The sequence below is a fragment of the Lacerta agilis genome, chromosome 6 (genome assembly GCF_009819535.1).
Source record: "Lacerta agilis isolate rLacAgi1 chromosome 6, rLacAgi1.pri, whole genome shotgun sequence".
Classification (NCBI taxonomy): domain Eukaryota; kingdom Metazoa; phylum Chordata; class Lepidosauria; order Squamata; family Lacertidae; genus Lacerta; species Lacerta agilis.
This window is the reverse complement of record NC_046317.1, coordinates 73,311,703-73,339,218: the sequence shown is the minus strand read 5'-3', so window position 1 is coordinate 73,339,218 and position 27,516 is coordinate 73,311,703. Positions and strand designations below refer to the sequence as shown.

At 44.1% G+C, this 27,516-nt stretch overlaps 1 protein-coding gene across 1 annotated transcript; it reads right to left on the bottom strand.

Annotated features, from left to right (window-relative positions):
- Positions 1-661: 661 nt before the first annotated feature.
- On the bottom strand, positions 662-26,608 carry SDC4 (syndecan 4). The gene is made up of 5 exons (XM_033153427.1): positions 26,398-26,608; positions 7,148-7,283; positions 6,023-6,066; positions 4,721-4,913; positions 662-3,387 (listed from the first exon to the last, which is right to left on the bottom strand). The coding sequence occupies exons 1-5, from the start codon at positions 26,476-26,478 to the stop codon at positions 3,233-3,235; spliced, it is 609 nt and encodes a 202-aa protein (XP_033009318.1). The 5' UTR covers positions 26,479-26,608; the 3' UTR covers positions 662-3,232.
- Between the last annotated feature and the right edge of the window lie 908 nt (positions 26,609-27,516).

Here is a 27,516-nt window from a genome sequence, read left to right as displayed (position 1 = left end):
AGAAAGGGTAGAAGGTCCCTTTGTCTGAAGAGGCACTTCTACGTGTTCCAGTGGTCACCACTTCGGACTCAAAACAGACATCATGCACGCAGGCAGGGCTAGAGCCTTTGGGCTGGTCCCTCTGAGTAGAGGGAGATGAGTCAAAACCTACCCATTATTCATCACCATAATACAATTATGCAAAAGAAAGCAGGATTTATTTTATTTTATTTTATTTTTTAAGAAAGTACCAGTTTATTTTATCAAATCAGTGACAGTGAAAACAAAAGCAAATATACAAGAAATCTCATTTGAGCAATCAGGAGGCAGACATGTTTTCCAAGCAATCGTTATAAAAATGTGTTAAGTATATAATCCTCCCCACTCAGCCCCCTACCCCAAACTAAACAATTCCAGAAGCCAAGTTTGAAAAGACTTGTGTTTGTGCCAAAGAAAAATCCATTGCACAGACTTAAAAACTTTACCCATATGTTCATCAGAGCAGTCTAACATACACTTGATAAAAAAACCATCGCATGAATTCACTGCCAAAAGTGTTTTGTTTTTACGGGGAGAGCAAGCAGTACATTGTTCTGGTAATGTCTTATCAGAGAATCTTGCACAGGCCCCTTCTGTTCACACAAGGACCACAAAGTTAGGCGTTAAGACTATGTCACTTTTAAAAAGCTACAGCTCAAAGAATGCAAGCAGTTCAAGATTATGCCAGGATCTGTGTGGTTAGGAGATGGCCTTGCGCTGCACAGTACCCGATTTCCCGCAAATTATACAAAACGCTCCCCCCCCCACACACACTGTACGGAGACCTCCCTTTGCTCTCAGAGGTGACAAGACTGTGCAGATGCAATCCGATCACATCGGAATCAAGCGGGGCCCTGAAAAGCAACTTTCGAAGAGACTCGCTTCCCCAACCCAAAGAACTAGGATTTAAGCCTAGCTCTGCTGCAGCAGTTGCACACTTCCCTCTAAATGAGGGGCGAGGAATCTCAAGCCAGGACGCCAAACGCAAACCTCTAGGACACTACCTGACTCTCAAGACTCTTCCCCCAGGCAACACACCTCTTCATATCCCCTTTTTGCCTGGCTAGAAGGTGTCCTTCAATTCTGAGAGTGCCTTTGGTTGCCTGGATGGAGCAGAGAGAAATTAGCAAAGGCAACATTTGCTCCACCCACTTTTGCTCCTGCTCCTGCTCACTACTAGCATGTGGTGGTCCTAGAAGTTTGCCCAGCTGGAAATGTGGTCCTTAATCCAAAACGAAAAAAGGGGGGGGGAAACCACTTCCCCACCCCCCACTTTAATATTTGCACAGCACAGACGTGTTGTTCGAAACTTTTGTACCATTCTGGCATAACCATCAGTGGATCAAGATTCTCCCCAACAGGTACCAGCATTTACAGTCAGGTAGAACCAGCAGCTGGAGAAAAAGCTTGGCCCTGAAGATGCTCTTCTTTAGAAGGGGAACAGCCATTCAAAAGTCTGAAAGCCAATAGCCTCAATTAAGAGCCCAAAAGGAAAACATAGCATGTGCTACAACACGTATTTGGAGCCTCTTCGCACTTGCCTGAAGAGGGAATAGCAACTTTGCACTCTCCGTACCAAACAGCTTCTGAAGTCTGTCTTCTGTCACCCCGTGGCATTAAAAGGGGAGAAGCAAACAGCAGCATGTGGCCGAATCATACCCACACCCCCAGCAGTGAAATTCCATGCTCCCCGTGCCGTGAAGCTGGTTGTAAAAGCTAGACTCCAACCCACACAGTTGAATTGTTCAGCTGCCATTGATTAGCAACACCATATGTGAAGTAATGACTCCATCAAGAAGAGGAAGACATTTAGGGAGACTCTGCAAGGAAGAGAGCAACCCAGCACCCCTTGCAGGAAGTCTGTATAAAACCTTAAGTGTGCATTTTACTGGAATATATATATATATTATAGAGCTCCACAGCACTGATAATATATTACAAGGCTAAAAACACAAACCTCCAACTATATTTTAGTCATGTTCAGGGAAATCTGATTTTTGCATACAGACATTAATTCTAGCAGAATTTATTGCCTTCAGGTATAGTACACAGAATCAAGCTTAAATAGTTTTCACAATCATTAGGAGTTTCATTATATTAGTGTTTTACGTATAAAAAGAAGAGTTACCAAAAACAGAGCAGCCATCTTAGAAAGTATAAATAGCTCTATATAAAAACCCAGAAACTTATTTGCTTTTACTCCAGAAAATAGATTTATAATTATATATAAATATTCTCTTCTCAACTGCCTAGAATAGCCTATGATATGAGCTTAGAGAGCTTTAACATACTGTAGCTGCTGCATCGGTTCTGGCAATGAGCGATATAAAATGCCATTCATCTGGAGAGATGTCCGGCAAAGGGGAAAAGGGGACTTAAAAAAAAGAACTCATGAAAATTACAAAATATATATACTTTTAAAATTTCAGAATACTTTCTACAAACTTGTATAGGCAGGGAATTTTTCTTAGCGTCTTTTATTTAAGGAAACCCCTCTTCTAAAAATAAAAAAGGTATTTCTTCAACTCAGCTCCATTTAAAAAGTGGGAGACATCCCCCCTGCCCCCCCCACAACACACACACACACACACTGTTCTGCTTTTATAGGCTACTCAGCCCTCTCTCCACCTAGGAAGAAATCACCTCTTCACACAGCCAAGTCCAAAATAGTACTGAGATACTCAAGTCTGCAGAGAGCAGATTTGCTCTCTCCCAAGGCTAATGTGCACTGTAGCGCAGGAGATTTCATAAATAAGTTCTTTACAAAAAAAGAAAAAGCCTTGCAGAGCTGGACTGCTACAGGTCAACCTTCTTACAGGTAGAGATGAACTTACACCTTTTCTGCAGACAAGGCAAGTTGGAGCACCGCGACCAAATGCAAACAGTTTCACAAACGAAACCCCTTCACCCAACCAAAACAGAGCATTTGGCAAAATTTGCTTTGCGTTTCAGGACACATGCACACTCGCACACCCCACAAGGGGGGGTTTTCTCCATAGGACGCTGCCTTTTTAAAAATTTACTTTGCATCCTCGTTGGCTAGCGGGATGGGAAGGGTCACAAAGTTTATATATATATAAAAAAATCACTTTGACGGTTAGATCCAAGAGAGCATTTGTCTCAGAGCTTCTTGTCCGCAGTCCAAATGCCTTTTTTTTTTTTTTTTACAAAGTCCGTTTCTGACTCCCAAATGGGTCTGTGGCGTTGGCAGGCCTTAGGCGTAGAATTCGTTTGTGGGTGCTTTCTTGTAGATCGGCTTCTTGCCTAGGTCGTAACTGCCCTCATCCTTTTTCTTCATGCGATAGATCAGGAGGAGGATTGGGAAGACAGCAAACAGCAGCAACCCGACTGCCCCACCTGCAATAAGAGCTGGAAGGGGGAAGGGAGAAAGGAAATAGCAGCATATAGTAAATACTGTGGAAACAGAAGAGATTTGCACCTGCTTCCAACACATCCCATGCAATGCAGCTTCTGTCTCAAGCTTCCGCTACACAGTAAGTGCTGGAAGCTGTTTGGCACCCAACTTTAGTTGTAGTTGATACTAGGTATTTATTATTATTATTACAATTAAATCATCCAACTGCTGCCCTAAAGAACTCAAGATGGAGCACAATGTTCTCCCCCTTCCCACCTATCCTTGCAACAACCCTCATAGCACAGAGGGTCAAGGTATTGCCAGCCATGACTTTGAGAGTCATTCCAGTGCTCCAGGAAGTGTATGCAAGAGAGATCTCATCTACTGGAATCACAGCTGCTACATACGTCAGCTCCTTGCACAGGTCGAAATGTCTACACAGGTTCAGCATAATAAATAAATAAATAAATAAATAAAAATAATAATTTATTTATATCCCGCCCACTCTGGGCGGCTCCCAACAGAATTTTAAAAACACGATAAAACATCAAACATGGTTTATAAAGCATGCACAAGCAGCAGCCCTACTAAAATTCAGAGCACAGTTGATGCTCTCAGAAGCTATGCAGATGTTCCAACCGATGGAAGGAAGCCGGGTGCATGGAAGGAGCATGGCCCTATCTTTGTACTTAGCGTCTCACTAGAGAACAAATATGTTCCACGGGGCCCCAATCTCTAAACACAACTTCTTGCACCCACTCATATGGAGTTGGGGAGAGGGGCTGCTTCAGTGAAGAGAAACTTGCTGAACGTTTAGGCTGAATGTAAGTTTAAGTAACGGAAATGCTTCTTATTTTGGGTAGCGGTGTGAGTAGACGACCATGAGTTTCTCAGAACTGTGGCAGCCCATCTAAGGCCTTCACATGGGTATAGAAGAGTTTGGATTTGATATCCCGCTTTATCACTACCCGAAGGAGTCTCAAAGCGGCTAACATTCTCCTTTCCCTTCCTCCCCCCACAACAAACACTCTGTGAGGTGAATGAGGCTGAGAGACTTCAGAGAAGTGTGATTAGCCCAAGGTCACCATGTGGAGGAGCGGGGACGTGAACCCAGTTCACCAGATTACGGGACTGCCACTCTTAACCACTGGCCATGTTGTTTAAACAGTTAAAAATACGTCCTCTCCCCACCACTCCTGTATATTTTCATTTTCCTATTTCTGCAATACATCTCCGTATTGTAAGTTCTTTGTATTCCTGATAAAAAGCTTCTCTTCAGCAAATGAAGCTTCTTCCCATTTTAAGGAGTGGCAAACTTAATTCTTCCATCAAAAAGAAGATGGTTACCTGCCAGAACTTCTGTCCTCTCAAAGATGCTGCCATTGGCTGTGCTGGCCATCGAGATCTTGTTGGATGGCTCATCGCCTTCTTCAGAGGGTGCAGGTTTCCTGAGAACAGAATCGTTTTCTATTTCTATCACAGCAGGCTCGCTATCCTTTGTCTCTCCTTTGGAATAAGGGATAAAGTTGTCCATGGGCTCCTGAATGAAGTGAAAAGATGAGTCATGCCTTTGTACCTACACAGCTGAGGGCAATGCTTCACAGAACGGAAAAGAAAGAAGGGTGAACGGTTGAACCCGTCTGAGCGCCAGCGTCTCCCCTTAAGTGTTCCAAGAGAATGATAATAACCAAGGGTCAGTACATCTAGAGACAATACGGCAGGACTGGCCAACAGTTGTAGATGCTGCTCCAGAACAGCTTTATGTTGTGCAGGCGGCATGAGAGGCTTATGTAGCAGAGACACCCTGGTATTCTGGAAACGGATAGCACTGTCAAGTGTTACTACACTGTACAAACAGACTTGTCATGGACAAATTTTACGATGATTTGGAATTCATTTTTATAAATACCGTATTAAGGTCGGGTTAAACTACAGTAACTTTTGTTTTTTGTAATGTATACAATTCATTTTTGTTTTTTCTGCTTTGTTTTCTGCACGGGTACTATTTCTTCTTCGTTTTTCGTGTCTTATCCTACTCTGTGTATTTGCAATTATGTACTTCTTATTTTCCAATAAAGAAAATAAAAAAGTGCTACTACACTGTACTGTTTGCTACCATGGTATGTGCCATTTCCGATCGCCATTTACCTTGCATAGCACACCTTTAAAAAAAAAATGCCCAGGGGTCTTTAATATGCACCATTTGCCTATGCCAAAGCCATGCAGATCTACACAATATGTAAACCTACCCAGGAGTAACCCATCCCCTCATCCCCTCAGTACAAGGATTGCCACTTGTGCAATGGGACTCCCCCCCCCCTTCCTTCTTCTCCCACCACATGTGCACCACACCTGCCCCAAATCTGCTCCAAAGAGTTGTGGGGAAAACCCCAGGACAGATTTAGAGAGCACACAGTGGGAGGAAAGTCCCATTTGACAGGCATAAATCCTTGTGCTGACAGGAGGTTCGCTCAGCAGTGCAGCAAATACAAGCCACTGTCCCTTTGCATTTCCAGTTTTCAGTGTTCCTGCAGGGGTTCAGTAACAAAGCTGGGTGGCCTGTTCGCAGAACCACATAAAAGCAAATCCTAGGCGGCACATCAACTGAATGACTTCTTCGCCAAGTGGAGAGTATTTGCAAATACCTACCATAGGACTTGCAGAGGTTGGAAGAAAGGCACCCTCTGTATCATCTGCATAATGAGGAAAAAAAATGTATTAATTCTCACCAAAATGAAGGAACTGCGATTCATACTGCCGTTAGCATGATTTGTGTATCCTTCAGAAGACTTTGGCAAACTTGCATCAGACGGCTTATTGCCTCATCATGCACTCTCCTCTTTCACATCTCCACACACACACACACCCCGACTTTCCTGACCTAGTGGGTTTTGCTCCAGGCAGCCAGGGCTGCCACTGCAAGTCCACACACAGCGTGCTGTTTGACTTGTTTTCAAGAGAGGAACTGCCCTTCTTTCAAACACCCATTCCTTGAGGAGAACTGGCTCACGTAAAGCCCCAGATCTGCCCCAACTTGTTGCGTGCTAGTTTCGGAGCTTGTTTTTCCTCCGTGTTGGGAACGCAGCGTGCAACAGGGCAACAAGTTGTTGGAGCAGGGCTGTGTTGGGAGTTTGGGAAAAGCAAAGGGGCACAAAATGCGAGGCTGTTGTGCTGTCAAAAGGCTGAAGGAATGAGAGGGGAGGGAGAAAGAAGAGCCATCTCCGAAGGAAGGAGGAGGAAAGCTTCTTCCTAAACACAGCCGTAATGGGGGTTTGTCTAACAGAACCACAACAATGTGGTAAATTTCCCTGGCCAGTGACCAGCTGCCGCAGTGAGGATATTAACATTTCTTAGCTAGTTGTTTCAGACAAACGCAGGCTGCATCCCCACACTGTTGGAACAGTGGTTGTGTGACAGAAGAGCATTTCTTTCCCTTTCAAGTTAGGCATGTGAACTAGAAAGTATAAGCAGGCATTCAGATTGCAATAAATGGCGGAGCAGGTTGAGCATCGACAACTCCCATCCACACACACCTGGCTAAGGGTGGTTTTGCACTCACAAAGCCTCAAATTAGGGAGTACAATGCTTTCGCCCCGAGTTTAGCCAGATGATATTCAGCAAAGTAAATAGGAGCACAATGCAAACAACCTGTGTTCATCTCAGATTTATAACCTGCGGCTTACTACAAGCCCATGCAAGAAGAGCACAGATTTTACACATGCAAAAGGCTGTTTGGCTTGGAGCTAGAGGCAGATTAGAGTGAAGTATATATACCTTCTTCATCTCCTGAACCTGAGTAGTCGTAGCCATCTTCATCAATTACAAAGTCAGGCCTTGAGTCTTCATCATCTGGCAAATCTCCAGATGGAAATTCATACAGCTGTGGGTCCATAGTCTCAGTTTCTCTCACCTAAGAAGGGAAAACCAAGATTTAAAAGGAATGGTTAATAATAATAATAACAACAATAATAATATTTATACCAGGCACATCTGGCTGGGTTTCCCCAGCCACTCTGGGCAGCTTACAGCACATATAAAAACATAGTAAAATATCAAGCATTAAAAACTTCCCAATATTAGTAGTCGGGGGGGGGGGAGAGAGAGAATACTAGAAGTTAACAGATTGGGTAATTAGACACAATAATTTAATAAATCTGAAAATTGGATGAAAACAAATAAAAGAAAAGGGAGTTAGAATTAATTATTCTAAGAATTCTATTTTAAGTGTTATGAACTAGCATAAATGAATGAGGAATTAAGAAATAACTGGAGTGTTTATGCTGTATTAGTAGGATTTAGAAATAAGTACTTTATTTACGGAATGTAAGACAAAGCATTGTATTCATAAGCAGAAATTGGATGAAACTGTAGAACTGTATTTTTGCTCTCTCTCTCTCTCTCTCTCTCTCTCTCTGTGTGTGTGTGTGTGTTTATATATAATTTATAGGAAGAGTCTTGATGGACCAGATGCCAAACTGGTTGTTCCAAAGATAGGCAGAATTCAAAGATGACTTGTAGCTTGATCAACCAACTTAGAAGAACATGTTTAAAAGCCACAGGTGTTTACGGGCTGCACAGCTGGCTCCTGCAGGTGAGGGGCGTGTGTTTCTGCATCAAGTTGCAAGATGTACCATTGAAAAGCAGCAACACCAGTCACCATACCAGAGCCCTAACTCAAGCTGGTAAGGTGACACATAACAGTAGATCACCCAAGTGCCAGGGTGTACTACAAACCCACTGATAATTAAGAGGGTTGCCAGGTCATTACCAGAACTAGTTCCAGGAGAAGATGTGGTCCATTTCATTTGCTGCCTTGCTCTTCTCTACCTGCGGAGTTTCATCCACTCTACTCTGAAACTTCCTATGCATCAAAGTAAAACCTCTGCTTGCTACAGCAGGGAAGGGTGAAGACAGCATGCAACTTCTCTGGCGGCCAGCTTTAAAGGCACCACATCATATGACAACCTGGCAGTAGCTACCCTATTTAAAGTTCTTGCAACCATCTTGCCCTATGCTGCCAGTGGGCAGAGGGAATGTCTGGCCTGTCTTCCCCCACAGTGTTGGAGCCAGCCGTATGTGAAACGGCACTGTTTGCTTCCCCAAGGCCTCCAAATTCAATTAACACAATTATACAAAGGTTGGAACTGACAGATTTGTTTGCTTCCCCCATCTGAAAATTCTGCTGACAAGAGGATCAAAGGGTGGTTTTTCTTTTTTTCTTTTCGTAATAAATACTAACTCACTTGAATTAAGTGCTCCATCAAGAACATACAATTTAAAAAGCAAACTCAGCAGCTGCCCTTTGAAAATAAAAAAAGAACTAAATGCTGGGGCCTAATGCTGCCACAGATATGGAATTAGCACAGAACAGCAGCAATAGATAAGCTGTTGCACGGTACATAAAAGCCAAAGTGACTTTGCCAAGGTTCAGATGTCAAGCTACGCAGTTTCATAAGAGCCTATTTACCTTCCACTGTTCAAAGAACCTGTAGCAACCTTCAGGGTTACTCCGAGGTAAGACAGCTTCCCTTGCAGCTCAGTACACCTTGGGTATCAAAAGGCCAGTATGGCAGCTTAGGAACTACACACAACTCAATTCCAGAATCGTTAGGTCATTTGCCAGCTTGGGGACTGAACTATTTTTTGTTTCCGCCTGGGGGACAAATTTCCATCTGCCCGGATAGAGGAGGTAGAATTTCTCTATGTCAAGGTATCTGGAGTCACTGACTGAAGAGCAACTGATTATTAACTTACTATTAGCATAGGAGAAAGCTTTTACACAGGAAGAACCGAGAGCCCATACAGCCAAAGAGGCTGCAGCAGTGGATGGATGACCCAATGGCACTAATAATGAATGGCATGTTGATGGAAACAGGTCAGAAAGTCCTTTTGCAAATCCTTTTGCACCAAAATAGTCTTGCCAGCTCTAGTCTGATGCAAGTTCAGCACCAGTTATAGAAGCAGTCAATGGCAGCAGTAGCCTGTGGTTGCCTCTGATCAGGACTAGCCAAGATTCCAGATCTCTCAACTGTGTTATGCTACAGGATCTAGACACTCTGCATGCAACCCAGATGGAAAACCGAACTCTGCAAGATGGGATGCATTTTGTGTGCAGAATTTGGTCCTTGAGGCCATAGACTTCTGAGAGAGTCGGTCTGCATACTGCGACCAGCTTTTGTCCTCATTGCAAAGAGTCCAAAGCAAGCAGTTCTTCACTGCTGTGGCACACCCATATGTCAACTAAGACTGCATTCATTGTGATGAATCACAGGTATAACTTTCCTTTGTGTCCATCTGTTGCCGACAAAAGGCTTGAAAGACTAAGCAGGCTAGACTAGAAAAATGGCTAACAGAAGTGGGTGGTGGGTGGGTGTGTTATCAGATCAGAGGATGAGCAAGACTACAGTCACACATGTGCCATCTTTTGTGTGCTTTGATAAGCTATTACTTAAGCTCGTTACTTAAGTGACCGAGCCAGATACAAACACAGACTTGACCCAGATGTGTTTGCTGCTGGAGGAGCCCATGTGATTAATTGAGTGAAATACCATTGTCCTACATCAGCCATTCCCAATCTGATGCTCCATCTCCAGACAGGAGTTGTGGTTCAAAATGCATGCCAGGAGGGCACCAGAATCAAGAAGGCTTTCCTCAAGCCCATGAACTCAGCATAAGCGTTCGGTGACTAATCCAAGAACAAAACTTCTTTATATGTATAATAATACGCAGAGTTTTTGAGAGTTAACAGACATTTAGTGAGGCCAAAAAGGTACTGAAAGTCAACTTCTTTAGCAGTAGAGTCTATCTACAGGGCACCAGAAAACAGAATATTTGGACACAACTTGAGGATAGAGGAGACAGGATTGCTCCATCCACCATTTTGAATTTCTCCCCCAGCTGTGGCCACAGCTACAACTCCCAGGAAGGGCAAGCTTACTCCATGTCCTGAGGGAGCTACAAGTCTACTAACCTTGAAGAGCAGCCTCCTTTCTTGCTTGCTTTTAAGCACAGCTCTTTAACCTCAGGTTAGCTTCTCAGGTGTGCTTCCTGCACACCCAAAGTTTAGTTATTTTGCTTTGGTTTACACTAAGCTACTCCCGATGTAGCTGGGAATATGGGTCACTAAGAACCACAGGGTTTGTTGCTAGGCCTAAGGAACATTGGGCAGCTTACTTCATACGAACAAGTTGTAAATGGAGACTGAGGCTAAACAGACCATAGAATCAGAGTTGGAAGGAACTCTGAACACCACCCAGTCCAAATCCCCTGCAATGCAGAACTCTCAACTAAAGCATCCATGACAGATGGCCATCCAACCTCTGCTTAAAAGCCTCCCAAGGAAGGAGAGTCCACCACCTTCTTGGACAGGCACTCCTGTTGAACAGGGTGGTAACTACATTTCTGTGCCCTGGGAAGACTTAAATCTGCAAGGCCAACCACCTTCCAATATGAGCAAAAATGTACTAATCTATTTCAGTAATATGGGAAGGCAAAATTTGGTGCCCTTTCCTGAATATTTCTTATTTTCACCATAATTCCTGTTGGTACAGTTGCTTTTTATGGATCTTCTCTATTAACTACTGGTATAAATATAGGCTGTTGTTTATTATTACAGTCTTCTTCTTCTTCTTCTTCTTCTTCTTCTTCTTCTTCTTCTTCTCTCCTCAGCTCAGCGCCCTGTGTGAGGGAACCATCCACACCGCCCTAAATCCACCACTGATTCTATGAAGGTGCATTATGTAGTCTTGCTTGGCCCTTGCTGCCATTCTTACAATAGGAAGCTGCACCCAGAATGAATCACTTGCCATTCACTCTGTCTTATATGCAGTCCCATTTCCATGCCCCAACTGCCCCCAAATCCAACACACAAGACATTTTGAGAATTCTGTTTTCTTTAAGTACTCCAAAATGTTACGTCTGAGCATGGCCCCTCTGCATTTGCTTTGGGCCAATTTAAATGGCAACTCTGTCTGGAGATCCTTTAGACTTCCACCGAGTTTCAGGTATCAGTTTTGGAGTTTGCAGCTAGGTTTCTTCCTTTTCTAATAAAGGGAAATTGGGTTCTTTTCTGTTTCCGAAGACCTTAATGGTCTTAACTACCTGATATTCCAGAATCAATGAATGAATACATTTCAAATGTTTCATAATGATCTGGGAGCATCGAAAGGGGTGGGGGGGGGTTAATCTCCAGGGTTTGTTTACCATGTTCTGTCCCACCCTAAGAGCCCTGCTTGGCTTTAGAAAATGAAAGCAAGCTGTGGGTGCAGATTTTGGATTTTGCTATTCCCCCATTATTTTCTGCTTTTTGAACAGAGCCGCACAGGGTCAGCCTGATGGGCAGTTCTGTTTGTTTTTCAACCAGAGGGGCACTGCAGCTCCACGAGCTTCTGGCAACGTATACAAGCTTTGCTATTAATATGCTCTCCAGCTGAATCCTTTAACTACAGAAGCCTGTCACTTCTACATTTAATCCAGTTGCAGCGTATCTTCTGAGCATTAAGCAGATTTGGCCATATCGAGTGCCAAGAGAGATTAACAAACATGGCTGGGAGGAGCATAGGGGCGGAGAAGCAGCTTTTCTAGCCTACAAATTGCTGAAAGATTTGCTTTGCAGCTGCCAGCCACAGACTGTGTGCAGGCACACATGCACACCTTGATTCTGCTACTCACACGCACTGTTGCAGCAAGGCAGTCAAGTATTTAAAGTGCCACAGAAATCATATGCACCAAGACATACTCAGATATTCCTAAGGATGATTGTTAGTGCAGGGATCAATAATAAAAGCTATATTTAATGTGTATGCCCCCTGGAAAGGAGGTACTAACCGCTGGTTCCTTTCTCACTTTAACAGCAGTGTTCAAAATTAGCCAGGAGCTACACGATTTTTGCACCTGGCTTTGAACCATTTGCACACAAGTGAAGATATTTGGGCACCAGGTTGATGCCTGACATCTCCACCATCTGGGGATCTTTGGATCTGGACTGTTTTCACACTTGTAAACCCCACCCCCCACCCCCCACAAAGCTGTAGAATTCTATCAGTTATATTTTATCTGCACAACCAGAATAAATTTCTGGAACCCAAATGCTTTTCCTGTGCAGCCTGAGCAATCCCCATTAAGAAAAAGAGGTAGGAGTAGGCCAATATACATGTGGACTGTCCCTGGATGAAGTGACTTTTGTTCTTTAAGTTTTCAAAGCTCTTAGCGTAGCTCAAGGTTGTCATCTGAACTAGCCAGATGTTTAACTGAGAATCAATCAGTCAATCCATCACTTGAAAAATAAGACTTTAGAGCCATCTTGCTCAAAAATGGCAACTAGACATTCCATTTTGGCGACTGCAACCTTGGTTTAAGGAGCCATTGGGCACCTAGCTTATATATCTGAGTTTGTTTCATGATTTCAGCTCAACCACCACTTCTGAGAGCCAGCGTGGTATAGTGGTTAAGAGCGGTAGACTCGTAATCTGGTGAACCGGGTTCGTGTCTCCGCTCCTCCACATGCAGCTGCTGGGTGACCTTGGGCTAGTCACACTTCTTTGAAGTCTCTCAGCCCCACTCACCTCACAGAGTGTTTGTTGTGGGGGAGGAAGGGAAAGGAGAATGTTAGCCGCTTTGAGACTCCTTTGGGTAGTGAAAAGCGGGATATCAAATCCAAACTCTTCTTCTTCTTCTTGCTTTTCCAACTGAACTACCCAAAACTGCTGCTAGCGCAGAAAGGGTCTGCCTAGCACATCAAAGACCATTAGTTGCTTTATTAGGGGAATCCTGCTTGTGACTCTAGCAGCTTTCAGAACTACTCACTTCTATAGACCCAAGCCCCAGAATCCAGAGTCCCCTCCAGGCTCTGCTGAAAGACAGCAGACTCCAATTTGCAAAATCTCAAGAGACAGAGCCTTGCCATGCACTGCTTTTAACGGGGCAGGCAATTAAATCTTCCATAGCCTGCCTTAGCTAGTACTTCCCAGCAATGTGTACATAAGCAGGTGGGGTAAACTGTCAGACCGATTGGGCTGGCAGCACCAAGTACAAGGAACTGGACCAATAAACACAAGGAAGGTGGCGGCAGTTTGCCGCTAACCATTTGCAGATGGAAAGCAACTCAATTGGGGGGGGGGAGCTGCGTTCCCATGCTGTTAATTCCTGGTATTCGGTCTTCTCAGAAGCCAACCCCCACCAAAAAAAATATGGCCGACGCATACACTTAATGTCTGCATCTGCCCAACTTCAAGTCAATGCATTTAGGGTGCAGCTTTTACAAAAGTGTGGGAAAAGAAGCGGAGGCAGAATTGCCAGTCAGGTTTTGTTTATGGCACCGCTTTATTTGGTTAGCCGAAGATGCTAAAAGCTTCATTGGGTGCAGAAGATACACACACGAGTGACAGGCTACGTATGTGTGGACAGATGGATTAGAAGCAGTATTCCCAAGCCTGTGAAACGTCGGCTGTAGTGGCTCTACAACTCTCGCCAGTCTTGATTTTAAAGCATGCTTGTTCTTGGCTTCTGAGTCAGATAGGAGTGGCACCTTTGGGATCTAAAACACCCCTGGCCCCTCCCAGACCCTATGTGTACCCTTCCTTTCGCAGTATGCCTTTAAGTGTTCGCTTAAATGTGCAAATCATTCTGAGTTGGACTAGTAAATAGCTTGTGCTGCCTAAATCTAATTTGCTCATTGTGCAGGGAGGGAGAGATGGGGTGAACAGGAGTTGCGCAGAAACTAGCACTTCACAGGATAGTTTTTTTTTCTTTTGCCCACAATTAATGATTGACCAGTATTTCCCCCACCCAGGCCATTATTACTTCCCCTCCATCTCTGCCTTCATCATCAGGGCTATTATTTTCAAGCTTTTGATCTGACTACCCTTTCCCCAGTGTTGCACTCCCTGGGCTATTCTGCATATCCAATCAGGCCTGGATCCAGAGATTCCTGGGAGCAAATACTGCTGACAAGATGGAGAAAGCAGAATCAAGATTTGCACCGATTCACCTCCCCTCTGTAGTCCGCAGGGGTTTGCTCTGGGAACCATGCAGGATGGTGTGGGTGGTGGTGCAAGAGTTAAGTTTCACAGCTAGTACACAGGTGCAAAGGACTGAATTATATGTCACTAATGCTCCTGCAGGACTTGAGGATAAGCTAAGCTACAGGCACTGTCACCAATACAAGCACCAAGTTCATTTGTTTCATCTTAGCTCTGAAGAACAAGACCTATTATGTTTCTCTGTATTACACCAATTATTCTGCCTTTATTAAGCTGGATTTCCGTGACAGGTAATTTATTGAATTCATCTTGAACCATACCTCTGAAGGAGATTTGTCACACAGGAACGGTTCCTCAAGAGCTTATCAAAGACTCTTCAAAGGTAAGTTCAACAATAGCTTCCCGGCAAAACAGATTGCTACCCCACCTTGATCTTACACTGCAAAGTGCAGCTGCATGGGAATGTTCTAGACTGCACCACCCATTTACATGCAATGGCAAGGCCAGGTGAATAGGTGCACACACCTGTGAGTGGGCAGGTGCACAGAATATTCATGAAGGGCACCGCAGAGCAGGACAGTGTTGGTCAAGCAAGTCAACATCAAATGGGTGCCCTAAAACAAACGAGTTTAGGAAGTTTTCCCTGCACAGTATAGTTGTCTTCCCAGTCATTTCTACGTGTCTTCCTAAAATGGTTAGCGGGAGATTAAAAAAAACCACACCTATTCTGCATAAAGTTAAGAGATCCCAGTGTACTTTTTAAACTTACATTCAAAATCTGCTCCTCTTCGAGACATTTTTTCATTAAGAGTCTGTATCTTTGCTACCAGGGGAATTTGGAGAAAGGTCAACCTTCTCCCAGCCCTGATCTGAATTAGCCCACCTGCCCTTTCCCCCCACCCCCACCCAACAGCTGCATTTTCCTTTTCCAAACCACAGTTTGCCAATTCAGGTGTAGAACTATGGTTTGACTAAACCAGGAGCTAATTGAAGCAAAGCACACTAGTGAAGAGCATATGCATCCTACTTGTTCCTGCAGTACTGAGCCAACTCAATGTCTTAGCAGCAAAAGAAAATGAGAATTTATACATGGACTTGAATCAATGTTTAGAGGACTGCTGCTTTCATGATGAAACTTCAAGTTATATATACTCTGAAGGGATGTTACAGCCATTTTAGTTCACCCCTTTGGGCCAATTTCTTCTGCTTGCAAGTCATGTGCAGGCTTTGCCCTACAGGACTTCAAATCATATTAGCCCATATAGGTCAGCTTTACAAGTGCACTAAGCTCACTAGATTTACCTAACGCGACCAAGTAAACAGAATACGATGTTTGGACAGAGCCGTATTGACAATAGCTGCAAAGGCAACCCTTAAAAAGCGCCAAACTGGCACGTCCCCATCATTTCTCCCCCACCTGTGCTGGGCTCACGTAACAGCTTGGCAGCCTATGTGGTCCCTCAGCCAAGGTAAACTTCTATGCTTCTCAGGTTATTGGATTCTCAGGTTATTGGATTCTAAGGCCTGTGCCTTAGAAAAGTGTTGCTTAAGACTTTCAGAGCATTTAGGAAACTTGCAATCAGCAGCCTGTTCTGACTCAACAAACTTCCTTCAAAATGCCTTTGCTAAGGTGAAGGGTGAGGTCACATCTGACACGGCCAACCATGCCGGGAAAGCAGAAGTATCACTTGGTTCAATCTTGTGACTCTCTAGTTCCAAGGAAGGAAGGAAGGGAATCCTCCCGTCAGCAGACTCTCTGGTGAAATTACAGTCGTGCGTATTTCAACTGTCTTATGTATCCTAAGAAGGTCTTAAAGCCCCAAAAGCTACACCAGCACAAAGGTTACACGGCATTTTGAGACACTGGCTTTCATATAACGCTGGATTACCAGGTAGGCAGAGGAGGCACCAGCCTATGGGGCCCCCGCGACAACGGATCAAAATAATATTGATTTGATGTTCAAAGTAAGCTACAATCAAGCTTTCTTAGTTCAATGTGAGGTAGGTCCCGGGATTTTGATTGCCTAGGGGCCTCCACAGGGTTTAATCCAACACTGCTTTCATGAGTTGAGACCATGTAGATAAGCTTTTTAGGTTTTCACACCTGCACTCACTCTGCACCATGTTCCAAGCACTCTGTTCAGGACAACAGAAACAGTATGGGGTAAGGATTTACCCCCACCTACCCAGCTTGTGCAAATACAACTCTTTGTGCACACACTTGTGTTCATGACTGACTGCTTACAAGTTGCAGATTCCAAGAAAACAAATGCAGGAAGGGAGGTGAAAATGTTCCGCTTTTCTAAGCAGATCCAAAATATTTGTTAGGTGATCCGAGTGCAATAAATTGTCCATGTGTGTGGAAGAAGAACCACATCTAAATTACAAAAGATTAGGAAAATGAGATGGCCTGCTTAGTGCATCATCCTGTTTGCCACAGTTCCCAGCCAGAGGTCCACAAAAAGCCCACAAGGGCAAGAGACCTCTCCCATGGTTGTTGTGCAACTGGTACCCAGGGACATGTTATCCTATCCTGGAAGCTGGATACAGCCATCTTGACTAGCAACCATACAGTAGCTGATTCATAGCTCCTTGTGACCTTTTGAGTTTTCCCCTAGGCAAAGATGTTGTTTCCAAGATCCTATTAGCTTTCCATTGCTAAGGTACGTTTAATTGTTCGTCTATCTGGCACCCCCATACTTAAGTCCTGATGAGCAAGGTTACCAGGAATTTTTTTTTACAGGTAGCAACAGTTTGTCTAGGTTTGTTTGCACAGCTGTTTCTTGCAGGGGTTTCTGCTTTACATAATCTAATCTAATCAAGGGGCCTAGAGATTAAGCACAGCCTTCCTCTTCTATATCTACAGTAATTAATACAGTGACTTTTCCAGACAATGATGCTTTCCAGAATCACAGGAAATACGTAATGTTTACAGTCCAAAGCATCGGGTACTTTCCACTATTGTATCAGCACACCAAGCAGTGCACTGAACCAATCTTTGCATTGCCATAGCTGAAGGAAAATGGGCAGCACAAAGAAAGGAGTCAGTGGAACTAGGGAATTCTTCCATTAAATGAAGCCCACCTGCATGAATCCCTATCAAGTTGGAGAAATACTAAACAGTGTGAGGATTAACCAAAAGGGAAGAGAGTGGTCAAAATACATTTTTGGATGCCCTTGTTTTGGTTTTTAAAAAAAATGAAATTTGCCGAGGTACAATTGCAGTGCCACTTTTGCCACATATTCGCTCCTAGTGCTGTTTTGCTGGATGCCAAGTCTTTTCTTTATTTAGCTGAAATCTAAGCATGTGCAGATCAATACGTCAACCCTTTTGGCATTCTTTAAAATTCCTAAGGTTTTAGTGTTCAGAAAGGGAATCTCGATAACTGATTGACTCTGCCAATCCACTGGCTGGGTGGAAGAGGCCAACCAACAGAAGAAGCTCTCCACAATGACTCAAAGGCATTACCATATGAGTCACCATCCCTTCGGTGTCTCTTAATACCAGTTGCTGCTAAATATCTGAAGAAGTCTGCATGCACACGAAAGCTCATACCAAGAACAAACTTAGTTGGTCTCTAAGGTGCTACTGGAAGGATTTTATTTATTTATTTTGTTTTGGTAAATATAAGCAAGTGTCTGCTACTGAGCCCATGTCTGCTTGGAGTCCTCCCAGAGGCATCTATTGGCCCCTGTGGAAAATAGGATGCTAGGCAAGATAGGCCTTTGACTTAGTCCAGCAGAACTCTTCCTATGTAGGAAGCAGCCAAACCTGCGGAGTCAAAATTAGAGGTATTCATAACATAATCCAGCAGATTGCAGAGTGCTGCTTAAGGAGTGAGAGAAGAGTGTCCGCCTTAGCTTGGAATTTTTGGACAAGAGAGTTCTGGTCTTTGCCAGTTCCCCCTCTTTTACATCACTTGCCAGAACTGCAACACATCAATGGAAGCTGATTCAGTGTGACTTTTATATGAAAAGAACACTCATTCACATGCTCAGTTGTAGCTACTGAATCAGGGAGTTTTCCAAACAACGTGCAGTTCCCAGAAATCTGACTCAAGCACAAGACCTGCTACCATTACTAATGAATGGGTGGGGGTGCTGACAGTTAGCAATTCACAGCTTCAGAAAGGCCATCCACAAAATGCACACACTGGCACATATGTAATTCTGTGTCCACAGATCTTTCCATGGGTTAAGGCCAAGCAAATACACACTTCCTTCTACTGGATTCAACAGGTCCACACCTTCGGTCCTACATACATGTCAAATGTTTGCTGTCCTAAATGACACCTGCTCACTGTAAATAGGTGTGAGCCTCCAAGAGCTTATACTGTACACAGGTTCTGCCAAGTTTAGTTAATACGAATTATTTTGTGCACTCACAGGCTGCGTTCCTACACACACTTAGGTGAAGAGTAAACCCTATTCAGCTTAATGGGAATTATCAGTGTAGACATGCAAAGGACTGTGCTGCAAATCTCTAAATTTTTCATTACCAAGATGCAGTAGTTGTGTTTTTGTTTAACTTTATTTCCAATTATTATTTGGTATCTGAAGAAGTGTGCATGCACACGAAAGCTCATACCAAGAACAAACTTAGTTGGTCTCTAAGGTGCTACTGGAAGGATTTTTTTTATTTTTTATTTTATTTCCAATGAAGCTTTTATTTTTTCCGTAATGAAGTTAGTCCCTACCAGCTATTCTGTTCCTCCCCATCCTTAACCATCACATGTCAATGTAGCTGGGAAAGAAAGAAATAGGAAAACAAAGAGAAATAAGAAGGGAAATAGTACAAGAAGCACTACGGTAGGAGACGAACTGAAAAAGTCACTTGCATGAAGGTGAACTGATTCTGCCATCTCCTTCTGCCTCTACAGACAAAGTTCTGCTGAACTGGTCACAGGAATGCACCTCTGTTTAAATTTAAACTGATTTGAGTTTGGTAAAAACAAAAATACATTTAAGGGCCTTGCAACATGAAAAATGTGTTATTTCAACATGGCCAAAGGTCCTATAATTAAGTTATCCGCTGTGTATCAGTGCATTCAAGTTGTTGCTTACACCTTAAAAGACACAGGAACAACTGTTGCCTCTTCTTAGGGAATTATTTTCCAGACTGTGTCCCTGCTCTGTTCTGAGGAGCTGAGCTTATCAGCCTCGTCGCAACAAACCCATTTGAATCCAAATATTTTCAAGCTTCTTTTCTCAGGGCTTGCATTACTCCATGTCTAAGCAATCAGCCCAAATGTCATCGGTAACAGCTTCCAGAAGGTCAGGATCACTCAGGACAGTTTAACTTCTCCGGTTTACAATAATGTGTCTGATACAAGAGGAAAACTTCTTGTACATTTGACATGCACTTAAGACTCTTTAGCAGTCCTCCACAAGATCCTCTCACCTCAATCCATTCCTGTTATTAGCCTTCTTTGTACTGTACTCTGTATCACACACAGATGGGAGGTCAACCGGATCCCAAACGTGTTGCAATGCCTTCCTTCTCTTTCCCCTACTCCTCCCCCAAATTCTTATGTGATGTAAGCACAATGCTTGGAGGTTGTCCCTCCCTTCCCCCTCCCACAAGTTTCCATTAACTCATCTTCAGTCTCATGTAGGAACTTGCCAACAGCACCAATGAACCACAATCGTGTGTCATACACTTTCCCACATGTTGGCATCTTTCCCAACCCAGTTTGACATACTGGGCAGAGACAGCGCTCTCCAGCTGAACAAGGGTTTTTCTAATCAGTCACTAGACACCACAGCTGCCATGTCAACCACTATTAAGATTTATGGAATCACAGATGTATTTTCAAGCATCTTGGCTGAAAAAAAGTGGTGACAATCATGGCAGCCCAGGTTGTTAAGTGATGGCAGCAGAACTGGATAGCAAGAGTCTTATTTTCTGGTACCAAAATCTGATCAATTACACATATGTGGAGGGACCTCTTGGCTTGACAATGCAACTACCTAGCTCTGGGTGTTCTCACTGTTGGGCTGGTATAAGGCGCAGGTTTGCCCAACTCAGACTTTCTTAAGTAGGGGGATATGACAATTCAATGCAAAACTAAGCTGAACAACATTTTGCAATGGATTATCACGGTGATGGCTCTGAACTGCTTTCACATAATGTGAATCTAGGCCTGAAAGTACTAGAGCATTAAAGGAAATCAGCAAGCCATAAACGTTACACTCCCAGCTATGAAAGGCGGACGGTTTAGAAACCAAGTAGTGCCCAAGAATTTGAATCAAAGCTGGTACCAGCCCGTGCAGATATTTCCCTAGACCTCTATGATGTTTGTCACAACTGCACATCCCACCCAGACCCATACGTTAATTATGAGACACTGGCAGTGGAAAGACGCCTAGAAAGGATATCTGATGGGGCTACCACTAGCCTGGCAGCATTTAAGTCAACACAGTGTGTGAAAGTGGCTCAAATCCTACAGTATCACATGACTTTGGTATACCTGCCATTAGATGCAATGAGACTAGTAACAGGATCCCATTGGAAATCTCGAGAGCTGATGCTGAAAGAGATGTGGCATAACAATAAAAGGGATATAGCTCTCTCAGAAACCTCTAACTTATCTCCGTCAAGCAATTCAAGGACAGACTGAACTCAATTTGTTTGATAAAGAATGGTATCTTTTAGAATACTGTAACTGAATGAAACTTTATTATAATACAAATGCCGGGACAATTTTTCATTGTCTGTAGTTGAAAATTTTGTTCTTTCATTATTGTTATTATAATGGGGGAGGGAAGGGGGGAAGAACGGTATCCTTTTTTTTATTAATGGCAGGTTTAGACAGTCTGTAGCAACCCTGTCTTCATCACACGGTTATTTGAAAATATAGGGATATGGTTTGGGGTTTTAGACATACAGGTGTAACTCGAAAAATTAGAATATTGTGGAAAAGCCCATTTATGTAAGCAATTGTTTTCATTAGCTACTGGAGTTTAATATATGAGATAGACTCATGACATGCAAAGCGAGATATGTCAAGCCTTTATTTGTTATAATTGTGATGATTATGGCATACAGCTGATGAAAACCCCCAAGTTGAAATTGTTGATTTGGGGTTCTCATCAGCTGTACGCCATAATCATCACAATTATAACAAATAAAGGCCTGACATATCTCGCTTTGCATGTCATGAGTCTATCTCATATATTAGTTTCACCTTTTAAGTTGAATTACTAAAATAAATTAACCTTTCCACAATATTCTAATTTTTCGAGTTTCACCTGTATAGTGGACCTAGCATTTTTTGTAATTATGTTGTACTCCGTAATACCCAAATTGCACATATTTTTGTCTTTTGTTACTGTAAGGTAAAGGTAAAGCTACCCCTGATCATTAGGTCCAGTCGCGGGCGACTCTGGGGTTGCGGCGCTCATCTTGCTCTATAGGCCGAAGGAGCTGGCATACAGCTTCTGGGTCATGTGGCCAGCATGACTAAGCCACTTCTGGTGAACCAGAGCAGCACACGGAAACACCGTTTACCTTCCCGCCAGAGCGGTACCTATTTATCTACTTGCACTTTGATGTGTTTTTGAATTGCTAGGTTGGCAGGAGCAGGGATCAAGCAACGGGAGCTCACCCCGCCGTGAAGATTTGAACCGCTGATCTTCTGATCAGCAAGCCCTAGGCTCTGTGGTTTAGACCACAGCGCCACCCACGTCCCTTGTTACTGTAGAAGACCCTAATAAACTTTTCAAAAGATCAACAGTGTTATCACACTGTGGGGTAAAGCTTGCATCACAAATAGAAAGTAATATATCTACTGCTTGCAGCCCCAAATACATTGGTCAACAAGCCCCCCCCCACCTTTTGCTACTTAGGGCAGATCCAAACAGTAGCACTTAAAGCACATCCAATGCACATTCCCCCCCCCAAAAAAATAATAATTCCCGGGGGTGGTAGTTTGTGCAGGGTGGTGAGAATTGTATCTCTGTGACAGGGAAACTACAATTCTCAGGAGTCTTGGGGGAAGGAATGTGCTTTAAATGTGTGTTGGATGTGCTTTAAGTGTATGGGTCTTAGTAATAGGGTCTTGATTTGCCAATCTCACAATGCTGTGAAACTCTTTCCTCCTAAACACAGTGAGGAGAGAAACAGACTAGTGAGGATGTTCTCTCTAAAACAGGGATGTGGAACTTGTACTCTCTAAAACAGGGATGTGGAAGATGCTGCTAGACTTGAATGCCCATCTGCTACAGTCAGCAGAGTCAATGATTATGGATAATGGGATTTGGAGTCCAACAACATTCCCCATCTCTCATCTAGAACATGTTCAGATAACTTGCAACCATGGTTATACTAGCAGTCTTTGATGAGCTCAAGAGGTACTCAATTTACACTTTTAATTGCTTCTGACCAAAGTGAACTGTACTTCATCTGTACATGCCTAGCAGCTGTTAATTTTTCATAGTTATCTTGATTTACAGTGTTCTTATTCAGGATCCTCCACCCTTCACCACCAAGTGTGGAAGAGACAGTCCTAATGTTGGTAGATTCTGGAAAACAGAAATCAGAACTGTACTTCTTACCATGTTTCCAGTTCCTCTGCATTTTCTGCTATTTGATAACCCTGCAACCACGAGGACTAGAAACTCCTAAGAAGTGAAAAGCTGGGATTGTCCGAATTCTAAATGGCTCCCACTGGCCACACAAGAGCTGTGCGTGCCGTTTGACCATATACTGCCTATATGGGGAAATGTTCTTGTGATGAAGCAAGAACATTTGGAATAGCTGTCAAGGCCCATTCTTATTTTGCCTTTGCAGAACAGGTAGTTATATCACATCAGGCAAATGAGGGCACACCTGAACTCTGCCCGAGCCTGTCCAAATCATATGGTACAAACAAAAAATAAAGTTACATATTCAGGTTAACAATGCTGATTTGATTGAGAGAGACAGAAGAAAAAACTGAGCAGGAATAGAAAGAACAAGCCTGAGGGGCTCATGGCAGCAGGACGGGACAAACCAGTTTGTTCATTAATAATGCTGCACTACTTTACAAAATGTGAAGCGGAGCCAATCAGATACTTACATTTTTGGAAATTCTACTACTGTTTTAACACTGCAGAGGAAAGCCAATTTCACTGGCTCCTTTACTCTTGTAAAACCAGTGACCTGGTTGATTCTCCATTACAAAGATTCATGTATGCATTGGATGAGCAGCTTCAGGAAATATTTGTTTAGATTTACACCCTTCCTTTTTATTGCAATACTTGGAGGGTAATGAATTTACTAGACAACTTTTTAAAGTGTTATATGCCAATCAACCAAGTAGTAAAATACAACATTAAAAAATGAGACAACTGCCACAAGTAAATACGTGGATTAGTCTACTAAAAACTTCACATAATCTTCCTGTCACTAAATGGGGCCATTGCAAAAAAGGGGGGGGTACATTCCTGTGTATTTGGACACACCATCTACTTCAAGCCAGGTAGTTAACAGGACTGCAAGTAAAAAGCAGAAGATGGCCAGATATTTTGATAACACTCAAGCAGCATGTCAACAGCATCTCTGACTGATAAGGGAGCTGAAGGAATGTTTAAAGATAGTGGCAAGCCTCTGAACAAAAGTGCTGATAGATCCTAGATTCAAAATTACCTGAGCTTCCCTCATACCTACTGAAGGGGGGAGGGAACACACCCAAAAATCCAGATCCCCTGAAAGAAGTTTCCCAAGAGGGTTTCTTTACTAGTGCATGAAGGAATCTCCATGACAAACGAAAAAACAATTTACTACATCGCAGTAACAAAATGAGGTCATATCACATCAATATATGAAGAAGTTATGTTTTCCACAAACTAAATGCAGCACATTAAGAGCAATCACATGCTGTAGTACTTCCAGGCAACTCATACTTACTTATTTCTGTCGCCTATGTCAAACTACAGCAAAATGATGTACGCTGAACCTGATCTACAAGAAGGTCAAAGAACACCCCTGCCATTTGCAGAAAAAGGCTCCTGTGACACAAAAACTCCATCAAGGTGCCAGACCCAACTCTAAGGGGAGGGAATTCCACAAGTTGTGCTTTCAGTCTAAGCAAAAAAGGAAGGCTTGGGTGGATTGGTAAGGAGACAGCACAGGTAAGAGTTAAATAAACCACACAGGGAAAGATTAAAAGAAATCTATCCCTATCAAAAAGGGAGTTACTATGGAACTCGTTCCCACAGGAGGCAGTGGTGGCCACCGACTTGGATTTCTTTAAAAGAGGATTAGATAAATTCATGAAGAGCAAGGCCATCAATGGCTACTAGCCATGATGGTTATGCTCTGCCTCCACAGTCAGAAGCAGTAATGCTACTGAACATCAGTTGCTGGAAACCGCAGGAGGCATCTGTTTGGCCATCATGAAAACAGGATGCTGGCCTAGAGGGGCCACTGGCCTGTTTCAGCAGGCTGTTCTTATTGAGGGATTAAATAAATCAATCTATTTTATGAACACTACCACTCCCTCAGAAAGAGGTAGCAAAGTCTCTTTATTGGAGCTGCTAAAATATTGTCCCATCCTTCCTAGGTGCAGTCTGCCAGGAGTCATAACTCAGTCAGAATGATTCTTTTATTCCACTCCATGCTCTCTCAGGACCTTCTCCCACCCCTTCAGATGCAAAGTTTCTCCTGCGAAGCCTATACAATACCATTAAGTTAACTGAAACAAGGCTCTCACCACCCCACAACGGTTTTGCATAGTCTTAGCAAACATATTCTAGCAAGTGTGTATTCGGCATGGTCAAAGGTCAAGAGGCGAGGGTGTTTACCTGAGAAATAACTACCTGTACAAACAGCTAAAGGTGTATTATGGTTGGTGGGAGAAAGGAGGGAGAGGAGGAGTAAAAGGGCAAAAAAAAAAAAACACCAAACAACCCAACCCAAGGTCTCCTATCGTCAGAGAACAACAGAGGGAAAATTATCAAATCCAGACCTACAAGAAAACTCCCGATTTGTACCATGCCAGAGCCTTGGGGATTTCACTTAATGGGTTCTGCATGACGTTAGGGAATTGCAACAGAGCCAGGCTTTCGGTCAGCGGTTACTCATTCCACAGCTATGAGCGAGAGGAAGTGCTAAATAAGGCAGCGGGGCACGTTATTTGCCAAAATGTGCTGGTATTTGGAGACTTGAGATGAGAGGGTAGGAGAAAGGGAGGGAGGGAGGGAGGGAGGGAAGCGAGGAAGCCGCAAGGCAAGTCAAGAGGATGACGAAAGCCAGCGGGCGAGCGAGCGCAAGGGGAGCAAAGCGGGGGATAGAGTAAGGGGTCGTCTATCCCACCCACCCCTATCAGCCTCACTGTAACAAGAGAGCGGGGAAAGAGTTAAGCAGCCGCCAGGCGTTTGAAGGGGGGGGGACGCTCCACTGTTAACTAGGGGAGGGGGGGTCAAGTGGCGGTGGAAGAGGAAAGCAACAAGCGAAAACGGACTGGGAGAGGGAGAAGGAATGTGCATGTCCCTAGCTTCACGCGGGGCGGCGAGGGGGGAGTCTCATTCCCAGCTCCCATCCAGGGAGGCACTGTGGATAACTCCAGGGATTTGGAGAGGGGCGTACATGTGGGAAAACGGGGGGGGGGGGCAGTCCCATCCCACGCTCCCAAAAAGAGCCAGCAGAATTTCGCCCCAACGTTACAGAGGACAGGCAGGCAAGCAGGCGACCTCCGCCCCCCCCCCCGTTGCCGCGTCCGCAGCACCAGCACCACCAGGAAAGGTTAAGGAGAAGTAAGCGCTCGTTCCAAAGTCCCGTTCCCAAAGCAATGGGGGGGGGGGAGAAATATGGGGCTGCTTGCAGACTCTCCTTCTTCGCCCCTCGTGAAAAAAGTTCACAAGTTAGCGTGTGCGACGGGGAGCGGCAGAATCATCACATTCCAATTATTCCCCGCTACCGACTCCCACCCACCCCCTTCGGAAAATACCAAGCCTTGCCTGCCTGCTCCTTACAACCGCGCGCCCCCGCTACCAAATCAATGCCAGCTATTCCCCAGCGACCGCCGCCACCCCTTCTCCCCGGGACGCCCCGAAGCGACTCACCGACTCGGCGGCGGCGGAGCCCAGCAGCAACAGCAGCAGGAGAGCGGGGGCGCAAAGGCCGGCGGGGCGACTGGGCTTCATGGCGTCGTGGGGTCCGCGAAGGAAGGCGCAAGAGCAACGGCTGGTCCGGTGGTGGCGGCGGCGCGGTAACCAAGTGTCCCGTCCTTCCCCGCCCCGCCGCCGCTCAGCTTTCTTATACGCGGCCTGGCCCGGCCCTCGGGGGGGAGGAGGAGGAGGAGTCGCCGAAGCCGCGGCCTCCGCTTGAGGGAGGCGGCGGCGGTGACGACGAGGGGAACTCCCCCCGGTTTGAACTCGGGCTTCTTAAGTTGAGCTAATGTTTGTTTTGTTTTCAATACGTCCTTGATTTTAAGTGAGAAATACACAGTTCCAATGATACGGACAAGGGCGCCAATTTGAATAAAATATGGGGGGGGGGAGAGATAATCGATCACATCACAACAACAACAACACACACACACACCATTTGAATGGTAGTAGCCATGAACGGGGGGAAGGCCCCTCAGATACTTTATTGGGGGGCTGAAGGGACCTTGGCCCCTAGGAATTGGCTCCTATGGATACTGACAGCTCCAAGGATAAAAGGCCTCGGATATAAACTAGTAGACATTTCACATACATAAATCGTTGCAACCTGAGTCCAGTTCTAAGGCTAGTTCTGAAATAAAAAACATAGCCCCCCCCTCCCCTACACACAAACATGCACTGTTGGGATGGGGGGCAGGTGAAAAGGGGAAGCCATAGGTTGCCAAAATTATCCCATTTCCAACTCTACAATTCTATTTATTCTAACCCCCTCTTACTGCTTTCTGTGTCTCCAACTTGAACACTTCTCAAAACAAAATAAAATTAAAAAATTCCTTCCTGTAGCACCTTAGAGACCAACTAAGTTTGTTCTTGGTATGAGCTTTCGTGTGCATGCACACTTCTTCAGATACACTTCCCAAAACATTATTGATCCAATTGTGCAGAGGAATCTCCTTTTCCGTTTTCCAATGTTGCACAATTAAAAGCTGTGCTGCAGTTAACAGAAACTCAAGCTAATGTTTTAATTTAATTTTAACTGAAAGGTTATATTCCACTCATGCACGCCATACATTT

Bases quoted from the DNA above. Each gene is read 5' to 3' on its own strand.
- SDC4 (XM_033153427.1), bottom strand. From the start codon at position 26,478: ATGAAGCCCAGTCGCCCCGCCGGCCTTTGCGCCCCCGCTCTCCTGCTG. The intron at 7,284-26,397 runs GTGAGTCGCTTC...TTCCCTTCTTAG, and splicing joins GCTCCGCCGCCGCCGAGTCG to GTGAGAGAAACTGAGACTAT. The intron at 3,388-4,720 runs GTAACCATCTTC...TCCCCCTTCCAG, and splicing joins GAGGACAGAAGTTCTGGCAG to CTCTTATTGCAGGTGGGGCA.